We start from the raw sequence: 12,202 nt of genomic DNA, 5'->3' as shown, positions 1-12,202 counted from the left end.
CTTAGAAATATATAAAAAACTTAGAAATTTACAGCATAATATTTTAGTATATAATGTTCAAATACAATATTCTCGATTTCAGAAATGTAATATTGAGAGAAATTTTAGACCTATTAAATAAAAAAGACATATATATCTTATAAAAGGCCTCCTCCATATCCCCTCATAGAGTACCTTCACACTTTCGTAAGGGCAGTCGGTCAGGCTATCTGGGCAGGTCAAAATGATTTGGGATCTACACAGCTACTTATCAGGTTTATGGCCGAAATAGCCCCCTGTCACCATTGACTATAAGCAGACCATAGTGTACTGCGATAGATGTACTGAAATTCAAACATGCATTATTGTTAGTACCTAAAGCTTTCACAGTGGGACGCCGCCTCCATAATTGTCAACAGTTTTCATATTTATAAAAAATATTTTTAATTCAGGCTATTGTCCTGATGAATAGCCATGTCGCTAGTGTGAAGGTACCCATAGCCTTTACCAAACCTCACACAAAGTTTATGGATATTCCTTACACATCTGTAATAAAGCGGTATATAGTAACGTCCTTGCCAACAGGAAATAGATCAAATCTCGACAAAGCAAATGTTTTCTAATATGCAAAAATGTCAAATATATAAAACAAATATAATTTTAAAAAAAGGACGTCTTATTAGAAAAATTGTTGGCTTTTTCACATTTCATTACAGTTATGCAAAGGATATCCATAAAATGTATATATGTATTTTTTATTAAATTTTTTTAAAATATCAATTTCGCTTTAAAAAAATATATTGCCAAAACTTTATTTAAAAAATATTCCAAATCCAGCATGATAGGGTAGGTCCAGGGCAAGTCCGTCAACGTGGTTGCGCGATTGTCAGCCTGTGGACAAAAGACATGGTCAGAAGCTGAAATGTAGTGCAGCGCCGTCTCTGTGAGAGGAAAAGGGTCAATCACGGGACTGTATCTACATTATTATACTGTCAGTGAACATACCTTGGAGTCTAATTGGATCCCCTTCCTCCAAGGCTCGACAGCACTTCTCCTACACACAGGTAAAATGTCTATAAAAAAACAGTAAAGTTCCATTCTTACAGTAATATAACAACAACAACTTTAGTTTTGAAAAGCCAAATGGTCACTGGCTTGAGGCATATCTACTTGCGCTATCCTTACCCTTTGCACTAGTGGTGCAGTCCAGTTTCGGTAAACGAATATCAACAGCATAAACTAAAGTAAAATAACTAAAACAACAAAGTTAGTTCTCTTAACATTATAAAAAATAACATTTTACTGAACATGAAAGTAACGGAAAAGCTGGAATTTTTTTTTTCTAAAGGAATTTTTTTGGTCTTGAACCAAGATGCACTTTATTATTTTTTTCCAAAACGTGACCAATGTTGCCGTAGAATGTCTTCCTTGTTCGGGCGTTCTACATTAGCAATGTTTGGTGGAAGATCAGGTGTTCGACTCTTCCATTCTGCAGTGATGTCTCCTACAGCTAACTTCAAGCAATCGACTAAAATAGGAGTAACATGTTCCACGCTCATTGCTTCATAAACGTTCTTCACCATCCAGCGTTTTTTTCCCTTCGGAAGTATTAATTTTGTTCTTCTTGTTCCAATGGGTTCTGACACAGAAGTTGGGAAGTGAACAACTGCTTGTGGTCTTCCGATATTATTATTGTGTGCTAAAATTGCCAGTTTGGTTCGCGTTTCCATTCCATCTATACCAAAATGTATTCTTTTGGTTCTATACTTTAAAACTAAACTGTGGAAGGCTTCAAGAGGTCCAGTGTGGCAATTTCGGATCAGGTGTGGTACATCGCTGTTCATTTGTTCGCTTTTGATGATTTCTTCTAGTTTTTGATAAGCAGTACTTTCCTTTCTAAGCCACAAAACTGAAGTGTCTTCAGGTCGCAGTTCTTGGTGGGCACACTTATTATAGTGTTCTCCATCTTCCCATTCATGTCTGTTGGCTACATGATGTAGAACAGAATTCCATCTTTCATTGTTTTTAACTCGTTCCATTACAGTTTGGAATCCAAACTTCTCCATAGCTACCGATGAACTGCACTGGCTTCGGTGTACAACTTCGAAATCTATAATTTTTTCAGTGTACAGGTCCATAACAGTGTAGGTACAATATTTAGCGGAGTGGCCGGGGCTATCACATTGACCATCTCCTGCCAAACAAATTGGCAAACCATTCAAATCTTCATGTATTTTTTGTTTTTCTTGCTTCCAGGCAATATCGATAGCAGGGAACAGAAATTTGGTTTGGTAACGGTAATAAGTGGTCTCAGAAAATGTGCTCAAGCCAAAAATTCCAAACAACTCATGAACTTTTTGAAAGTTTAGGCCACTGCAGAGTATTGACGCTGCCAAAAGGACATTTCCACTCCAGAAACGTCCAATTTTAGGCTGTGTATGCCATAACAAAGAGGAATGTCCGCTACGACAACTACCGCGAATTATAACAGCTGATCCTTTCCTTTGTTTTGAAATTGAAAACACAGTTAGATTGCAATCAACATACTGACACTTCACCTGACGTAGCAGTACATCGAGACAACTTTCGTTCACAATCAATTTCGTGTCTTTTACCATGTCTTTAAATTGCATTTCTGGAAAAGAGTTATCATGTTCAATTTCTAACATAGACTGTAAAGCAAATTGATCAGAAGAGCAGTGGCTTACCATCAAAGGGTCATATGAGTGGTCTCTTGAATCACGAATTTCCCCTGCGTCAGCCAGACTGCTAATATTGTATGAATCCTCCAAGTCACCTGTCAACGGAAATATCCCACTAACCAGATCATCATCATTACCGTCTTCTTCCGGTGGCTGGGAGATCTTTTCATTTTCAAATACAATAGGAGAGAGAAGTCTAATAAATGGATTAATTTGGTGCCGATTTTGGGATTGTGAACAATCAGGCAATGGGGTGGATTCATGAACAATATTTGTAGGTTGACGTAAAGGTGATTCTTCTTCCCTAAGGGTAAGATTTTTATCCATACTAATAATTATAGAATTTGTCAAATTGAACTCTGTCTGAGTTGAAGCATCCGTGAATTTGGAAATTAGAATTTCCACATTCTCAGAGACTTGTTGAACTTCCAGGCACGAAAGGGATACAGTATGACCACGAGATTCGGTTGGTACAGATGATTCTGATGATGAAGGTGTAACCGACTGCTGGGAACCTGTTGTATTCTGAAGTCGTTTTTTCTTGTATTTTTTTGGCTCTAAAACTTTTCTTTCATAATCAAGAAAATTTTCAAAAATTGAAGGGTTTGCTACAGGGCGAAACAAACGTCCGCCAGCGTTGACTATAAAACTCTCATCAGAAAAATGTAGGGAACAAATATGATACTTATTGTATCTTTTCTTTTTGTAAGATAGAATCTCCTCTGCTATAGAAAAAACTTCTACCTCTCCTGATGGAATTAAGATTCTAAGCCAATCTAATATTCTCTCCCTAAGGTTGGGAAAGCAATGCAATTTGATTTCGTGGCCATTCAGTATACGTCCAGCCTGGAAAAAACAATTTTTTACCCAACATGAATTCGGCATTTTATCAATTCCTGTTTTAAAAAAAAAGAAAATATTAAAATATGCATATTATTTGGATACATGTTATAAGGTAAACTCAAACTTACCATATTAGCTGAAACACATTGAACGTTTAGAAATAGATTTTTTAATAAAAACCGATATTCGGAACGAAATAACTTTGTACATCCCATCTTCTTTCTTCAACAATGTTTTTTAAAAAGGAAATAAAATTAGGTCTTCCATACTTACCCAACCTGTATACTTACCTTTGTCGATATATTAAAATTATAAATAATATAATGATGGAACGTTGAACTATCGAACAACGCAATACAAACGTGTATTGGGTTTTTGAACTGGGAAACTGGACGCAACATGTTTCTTCTTCTTCCGATGACTGTCGGAATACAACTTACCGGTCAGGGTTGCTGCCCTGAGTTGACTAACTGGAAATTCTCTGCAAAAAATATATAAAAGTTAAATTATACATTGAAAGTTATACTATCACCTGAAAAAATTATTTTAGATTTTTTTTTTTACGATTATATTAAATGTTTACTTACCTATAATAATATAACTGTATATTATTTTAGTTTTGGGAAGCAACAATATTAGGTGTATATATCCTATTAATAGAAAAGAAAGAAATAATAGTAACTAGTTTGCCACTGTGTCCATATTATACAGTGGCAATTTTCACAACACAGTAGAGAGGAGGGTTGAGAATTGAAGGGTACACTTCAATAAAGTGTGTTCAATTACAAACGCGGCTACTCTGTGTGTGGCGATATCACTTGCAGTGTAGAAACCCCTATATAACAGTGGATAAACTTAGGCTACTTTCACACTTGCGGCTGGACGGATCCGACAGGCTGTTCAACATGTCGGATCCGTCCTGCGGCTATTTCGCCGCTCCGTCGCCATTGACTATAATGGGAACGGGGCGGAGCTCCGGCGCAGCAAGACGGTGCACGGAGAAAGCCGCCGGACTAAAATTAATGCATGTCAGGGTTTTTTGTCAGGCGGCTTTCTCCTTGCACCGCCGTGCTGCGCCGAAGCTCCGCCACCGTCCCCATTATAGTCAATGGGGACGGAGCGGCGGTCCGCTGGCGCGGCGAAATAGCCGCAGGACGGATCCGACATGGTGAATAGCCTGTCTGATCCGTCCTGCCGCAAGTGTGAAAGTAGCCTTAGTCTTAAAATTTAAAAACAACTTTGAAGATTGTGTACAGATCCTACTAAAATAGGAAGCAGTCGGTTGTCTAATTAGAGGTTGATAAACCCACGGCCGAGTATGATAACATAAGGAGTGACCAGGGTTTGTTTGTTTGTCAATATAGTATGAGAAAAAATAAACAAGGTCCCCCCCCCTATTTTCATAAACAGCCAAGTCTTAAACCGACAGCTGTGGGCTGGCATTAGCAGGCTGAGGAGTTCCAAATTTTTAGGGTCCTTCTCATCCTAATAACAACAGCCCACAGCCGCAACAAGAACAAAACCATAAAAAAAATAAAAGTTTTCAGGCTTGTCAGGCAACTTGGGTCTTCACGACAAACAAAGGCCTTTGAGTGCGGGGCTAATTGTTAGGGGTTTCACTCAGCATTGTTGAAAATATAAATTCAACGGTGGCTGACAAAGTCATAGTGATGGGAGCCTCTGTAAAGATTCAACCATTACTACCACTGCAAGTTCATAATAACCACAAGTAGAATAGTCGTGTTTGCAATCACTTTATTGAAATGATCACTCCCCGACTCATGCCCTCGTTGGCCAGTTTATTATATAAATACCAATAGATGATTATAACTCTTCGTGTCGCTGGTGGTTAGTCGGAGAAACAATCTAATAAACAAAACAAATATGCAAATAAATAGTCAATGTTGGGTGTTAGATAATCCACCATGAGAAGAGAAAGACACATGATTAGACAAAAAACTTCATTTGTTGAAATGAAAATGGGCAAGGTATTGACAAGCCCCAGCACGCCAGATACCTATGTGGTGTTTGAGAGGTCTGGGACTACAAGCCCCAGCATGCCGGTTGCCTCGATGGTGTTTTATGGGGTCTCTATTTGTGACCCCCATTATGCTCGTTGCCAGTGGGGGGGGGGGGGTTGTGCTCTGGGAGGCATGATCAGGACCCCCCTATTGCTGTCTGGCTGTGAGGGGTCCAGGATCATAACCCCCATTATGCTCGTTGCCTGAGGGGGGTGGTTGTGCTGGGGGGGCATGATCAGGACCCCCCTTATTGCTGCCTGCTGTGGGGGGTCCAGGATCATAACCCCCATTATGCTCGTTGCCTGAGGGGGGTGGTTGTGCTGGGGGGGGCATGATCAGGACCCCCCTATTGCTGTCTGGCTGTGGGGGGGGGTCCAGGATCATAACCCCCATTATGCTCGTTGCCTGAGGGGGGTGGTTGTGCTGGGGGGTGCATGATCAGGACCCCCCTTATTGCTGCCTGCTGTGGGGGGTCCAGGATCATAACCCCCATTATGCTCGTTGCCTGAGGGGGGTGGTTGTGCTGGGGGGTGCATGATCAGGACCCCCCTTATTGCTGTCTGGCTGTGGGGCGTCCAGGATCATAACCCCCATTATGCTCGTTGCCTGAGGGGGGTGGTTGTGCTGGGGGGGGCATGATCAGGACCCCCCTATTGCTGTCTGGCTGTGGGGGGGTCCAGGATCATAACCCCCATTATGCTCGTTGCCTGAGGGGGTGGTTGTGCTGGGGGGGCATGATCAGGACCCCCCTTATTTCTGCTGCTGTGGGGGGTCCAGGATCATAACCCCCATTATGCTCGTTGCCTGAGGGGGGTGGTTGTGCTGGGGGGGGCATGATCAGGACCCCCCTTATTGCTGTCTGGCTGTGGGGGGTCCAGGATCATAACCCCCATTATGCTCGTTGCCTGAGGGGGGTGGTTGTGCTGGGGGGGCATGATCAGGACCCCCCTATTGCTGTCTGGCTGTGGGGGGGTCCAGGATCATAACCCCCATTATGCTCGTTGCCTGAGGGGGGTGGTTGTGCTGGGGGGTGCATGATCAGGACCCCCCTTATTGCTGTCTGGCTGTGGGGCATCCAGGATCATAACCCCCATTATGCTCGTTGCCAGAGGGGGGTGGTTGTGCTGGGGGGGGCATGATCAGGACCCCCCTATTGCTGTCTGGTTGTGGGGGGGTCCAGGATCATAACCCCCATTATGCTCGTTGCCTGAGGGGGGTGGTTTTGCCTGGGGGGTGCATGATCAGGACCCCCCTTATTGCTGCCTGCTGTGGGGGGTCCTGGATCATAACCCCCATTATGCTCGTTGCCTGAGGGGGTGGTTGTGCTGGGGGGGCATGATCAGGACCCCCCTTATTTCTGCCTGCTGTGGGGGGTCCAGGATCATAACCCCCATTATGCTCGTTGCCTGAGGGGGGTGGTTGTGCTGGGGGGGGCATGATCAGGACCCCCCTTATTGCTGTCTGGCTGTGGGGGGTCCAGGATCATAACCCCCATTATGCTCGTTGCCTGAGGGGGGTGGTTGTGCTGGGGGGGCATGATCAGGACCCCCCTATTGCTGTCTGGCTGTGGGGGGGTCCAGGATCATAACCCCCATTATGCTCGTTGCCTGAGGGGGGTGGTTGTGCTGGGGGGTGCATGATCAGGACCCCCCTTATTGCTGTCTGGCTGTGGGGCATCCAGGATCATAACCCCCATTATGCTCGTTGCCAGAGGGGGGTGGTTGTGCTGGGGGGGGCATGATCAGGACCCCCCTATTGCTGTCTGGTTGTGGGGGGGTCCAGGATCATAACCCCCATTATGCTCGTTGCCTGAGGGGGGTGGTTTTGCCTGGGGGGTGCATGATCAGGACCCCCCTTATTGCTGCCTGCTGTGGGGGGTCCTGGATCATAACCCCCATTATGCTCGTTGCCTGAGGGGGTGGTTGTGCTGGGGGGGCATGATCAGGACCCCCCTTATTTCTGCCTGCTGTGGGGGGTCCAGGATCATAACCCCCATTATGCTCGTTGCCTGAGGGGGGTGGTTGTGCTGGGGGGGGCATGATCAGGACCCCCCTTATTGCTGCCTGGCTGTGGGGGGTCCAGGATCATAACCCCCATTATGCTCGTTGCCTGAGGGGGGTGGTTGTGCTGGGGGGGCATGATCAGGACCCCCCTATTGCTGTCTGGCTGTGGGGGGGTCCAGGATCATAACCCCCATTATGCTCGTTGCCTGAGGGGGGTGGTTGTGCTGGGGGGTGCATGATCAGGACCCCCCTTATTGCTGTCTGGCTGTGGGGCATCCAGGATCATAACCCCCATTATGCTCGTTGCCAGAGGGGGGTGGTTGTGCATGGGGGGGGCATGATCAGGACCCCCCTATTGCTGTCTGGCTGTGGGGGGGTCCAGGATCATAACCCCCATTATGCTCGTTGCCTGAGGGGGGTGGTTTTGCCTGGGGGGTGCATGATCAGGACCCCCCCTATTGCTGTCTGGCTGTGGGGGTCCAGGATCATAACCCCCATTATGCTCGTTGCCTGAGGGGGGTGGTTGTGCTGGGGGGGCATGATCAGGACCCCCCTTATTGCTGCCTGCTGTGGGGGGTCCTGGATCATAACCCACCTTATGCTCGTTGCCTGAGGGGGGTGGTTGTGCTGGGGGGGGCATGATCAGGACCCCCCCTATTGCTGTCTGGCTGTGGGGGGTCCAGGATCATAACCCCCATTATGCTCGTTGCCTGAGGGGGGTGGTTGTGCTGGGGGGGCATGATCAGGACCCCCCTATTGCTGTCTGGCTGTGGGGGGGGGGTCCAGGATCATAACCCCCATTATGCTCGTTGCCTGAGGGGGGTGGTTGTGCTGGGGGGGGGGCATGATCAGGACCCCCCTATTGCTGCCTGCTGTGGGGGGTCCAGGATCATAACCCCCATTATGCTCGTTGCCTGAGGGGGGTGGTTGTGCTGGGGGGTGCATGATCAGGACCCCCCTTATTGCTGTCTGGCTGTGGGGCGTCCAGGATCATAACCCCCATTATGCTCGTTGCCTGAGGGGGGTGGTTGTGCTGGGGGGGGGCATGATCAGGACCCCCCTATTGCTGTCTGGCTGTGGGGGGGTCCAGGATCATAACCCCCATTATGCTCGTTGCCAGAGGGGGGTGGTTGTGCTGGGGGGGGCATGATCAGGACCCCCCCTATTGCTGTCTGGCTGTGGGGGTCCAGGATCATAACCCCCATTATGCTCGTTGCCTGAGGGGGGTGGTTGTGCTGGGGGGGCATGATCAGGACCCCCCTTATTGCTGCCTGCTGTGGGGGGTCCTGGATCATAACCCACCTTATGCTCGTTGCCTGAGGGGGGTGGTTGTGCTGGGGGGGGGCATGATCAGGACCCCCCTATTGCTGTCTGGCTGTGGGGGGTCCAGGATCATAACCCCCATTATGCTCGTTGCCTGAGGGGGGTGGTTGTGCTGGGGGGGCATGATCAGGACCCCCCTATTGCTGTCTGGCTGTGGGGGGGGGTCCAGGATCATAACCCCCATTATGCTCGTTGCCTGAGGGGGGTGGTTGTGCTGGGGGGGGGCATGATCAGGACCCCCCTATTGCTGCCTGCTGTGGGGGGTCCAGGATCATAACCCCCATTATGCTCGTTGCCTGAGGGGGGTGGTTGTGCTGGGGGGTGCATGATCAGGACCCCCCTTATTGCTGTCTGGCTGTGGGGCGTCCAGGATCATAACCCCCATTATGCTCGTTGCCTGAGGGGGGTGGTTGTGCTGGGGGGGGGCATGATCAGGACCCCCCTATTGCTGTCTGGCTGTGGGGGGTCCAGGATCATAACCCCCATTATGCTCGTTGCCAGAGGGGGGTGGTTGTGCTGGGGGGGGCATGATCAGGACCCCCCTATTGCTGTCTGGCTGTGGGGGGGTCCAGGATCATAACCCCCATTATGCTCGTTGCCTGAGGGGGGTGGTTTTGCCTGGGGGGTGCATGATCAGGACCCCCCCTATTGCTGTCTGGCTGTGGGGGTCCAGGATCATAACCCCCATTATGCTCGTTGCCTGAGGGGGGTGGTTGTGCTGGGGGGGCATGATCAGGACCCCCCTTATTGCTGCCTGCTGTGGGGGGTCCTGGATCATAACCCACCTTATGCTCGTTGCCTGAGGGGGGTGGTTGTGCTGGGGGGGGCATGATCAGGACCCCCCTATTGCTGTTTGGCTGTGGGGGGTCCAGGATCATAACCCCCATTATGCTCGTTGCCTGAGGGGGGTGGTTGTGCTGGGGGGGCATGATCAGGACCCCCCTATTGCTGTCTGGCTGTGGGGGGGGGTCCAGGATCATAACCCCATTATGCTCGTTGCCTGAGGGGGGTGGTTGTGCTGGGGGGGGCATGATCAGGACCCCCCTATTGCTGTCTGGCTGTGGGGGGTCCAGGATCATAACCCCCATTATGCTCGTTGCCTGAGGGGGGTGGTTGTGCTGGGGGGGGCATGATCAGGACCCCCCTATTGCTGTCTGGCTGTGGGGGGTCCAGGATCATAACCCCCATTATGCTCGTTGCCTGAGGGGGGTGGTTGTGCTGGGGGGGGCATGATCAGGACCCCCCTATTGCTGTCTGGCTGTGGGGGGGTCCAGGATCATAACCCCCATTATGCTCGTTGCCTGAGGGGGGTGGTTGTGCTGGGGGGGCATGATCAGGACCCCCCTATTGCTGTCTGGCTGTGGGGGGGTCCAGGATCATAACCCCCATTATGCTCGTTGCCTGAGGGGGGTGGTTGTGCTGGGGGGGGGGTGCATGATCAGGACCCCCCTATTGCTGCCTGCTGTGGGGGGTCCTGGATCATAACCCCCATTATGCTCGTTGCCTGAGGGGTGCTGTGACAGCTACTTGATGCAGATTTGCTCGATGTCTAGGGGTCGATTCTAATACTTACCCTGCCGCTCGTTGCGCTGCTTCCTCACCCGCCGCGATCCTCGTCAGGGGAATCCAAGATGGCGCTGGAACCGGATGTTAGGAAGCTCAAGTTCTCGCGATTCTCGCGAGAACTTGAGCTCCTTCTCCCTGGCTGACAGAGGAGCGCTGCGATTGGCTGCGCTCTCAGCCAGGGAGAAGAGCAAAGAAAAGACTTAGGCAACGCCCCCTACAAAAAAGCGTCTGAGTGACAGACGCTGCAACAGAAGAAACAGGCTGTTTCTTCAAGATTCGGGGGTCGAATTGAAAAAAAAAAAAAAAGGGGGGGACATCAGTAGATGCCGGACTATTAGGTAAGGGGGTTATTTAAATAAAATTTAATTGATGAAAGGTCCTCTTTAAAGTCTCTTAAGGTATGGGCCTCCCCTTTATAGCGGGGAAACCATGGGGCCCCAAAATAGTAAGGCATAGTAAAGGGCATCATGCTGGGGGCCATAGGAGGATTAGAAGCCACAAGTTCTCCTGGTGCCGGCTGCTCGGCGACTCCCGGATCCGACATGTTAACTTATTACAATGTGGCCGCTGGTGACTAAAGGGGCCGGGACAATCCCCTTCCCTCCGGTTACAAGTTCTTACCGGTATCGCCGGGTTTGCGCAGGCCAAATCTCGAGAGACTCCGGACTTCCTGAGACCGCGGTGACGTAGAAAGCACAGGGCCGTGGCGGTGCGATGATGAAGAGGGGCGGGATTTTCGGTGTCTTTGAAGGGATCCGCCCACGAAGGTCCTCAGCAGCGCGGGAAACTTTATTCCAGGCGGCCGGTGGCCATCTTGGTCACCATTCCCTGACAGCAAGCAGGGTTGTTGAGAAGTTGATAAATTGTAATCCACAACCACGATTTTCTTTTCCTGGGGGTAGCGCAACACAGCACAGCGCCTCCGATTCCTCCCAGGCACAATTGTAATCCACCGACTTGGGGATAAAGGGTACAGTCCTTGCAATACGGTGGTGGAATAGTTAAAGCACACAGTTCACACTTCTCTGCACTCCAGAAGTATGCGAATCCTGTTCGTGACGCCAAAAAGAGCGATGCAGTGTCCCAGGGGGTCAGTAGTGTAACTTTAGGTATGCTGGGCTTTGTAGTGCAGGGTAACCCACTAACCTGGGACTCACTGTCGTCTTAAAACGGGTCAGCACTGGAACAGGCAGGTGATAAATGTCGTGACGCCAGTGTCAATTGAACGGTGACACACCGTGTAATGATAGGTGGAATAATGGAGTAACTCAGATATTCCTACAACAGGTCAACTTTACTGCATGGATATGTAGTAGGGTAAACAGCCAGGTGACACAGTTCCAGAGTTATTTCCCACTTTATCATGCAGTTAACAGTGGTGGTTCAGATTTTCACTTACAACCAGGTTAACTTCGAGACAGGCCTCCTAGGATCAGGGCTTTCCTCTTACTCTACTTGCAGCAAAACCCTCAAGGTCCAGACACCTAATTCTTGGTAATAACCCTTGAGCAAATACTTGGTAGAGGTCTTCTTCCCTCCTGACGGCTGGCTCTGTCTTTGGAGTTCTTCAGGTATCACTAACCTAGAAAGCTGGGTGGGTATGACCCTCCACACCAGAGATGTAATCTCTGCACTGCTGACTGAGCTCTGACCCTCTCAACACTGAGTCTAGAAACTTCTCTCTCCTCCTGGGCTAGGCCCTAGCCTATTTATACTGAACTGGGGGCTCCCTCTGCTGGCAATGACAAGGATTGCCTGAAGCAGG

At 49.1% G+C, this 12,202-nt stretch overlaps 1 protein-coding gene across 2 annotated transcripts; it reads right to left on the bottom strand.

Moving 5' to 3' along the window:
• Positions 1-1,001: 1,001 nt before the first annotated feature.
• LOC122939025 lies at positions 1,002-3,916 on the bottom strand. 2 transcript variants are annotated; one of them, XR_006390077.1, is made up of 3 exons: positions 2,688-3,916; positions 2,538-2,614; positions 1,002-1,052 (listed from the first exon to the last, which is right to left on the bottom strand). XR_006390077.1 is itself a non-coding variant. In XM_044294945.1 (2 exons), exons 1-2 carry the CDS (start codon positions 3,564-3,566, stop codon positions 2,591-2,593), a joined length of 903 nt encoding a protein of 300 aa, XP_044150880.1. In that variant the 5' UTR covers positions 3,567-3,916; the 3' UTR covers positions 2,436-2,590. The 2 variants fall into 2 exon arrangements, 1 of the variants encoding a protein (XP_044150880.1); XM_044294945.1 differs by lacking the exon at positions 1,002-1,052 and having other exon boundaries at positions 2,436-2,614.
• Positions 3,917-12,202: the final 8,286 nt, after the last annotated feature.

Source organism: Bufo gargarizans, chromosome 5 (assembly GCF_014858855.1).
Source record: "Bufo gargarizans isolate SCDJY-AF-19 chromosome 5, ASM1485885v1, whole genome shotgun sequence".
Taxonomy (NCBI): domain Eukaryota; kingdom Metazoa; phylum Chordata; class Amphibia; order Anura; family Bufonidae; genus Bufo; species Bufo gargarizans.
The sequence above is the reverse complement of the archived record's forward strand: the minus strand, read 5'-3'. Positions and strand labels throughout refer to the sequence as shown.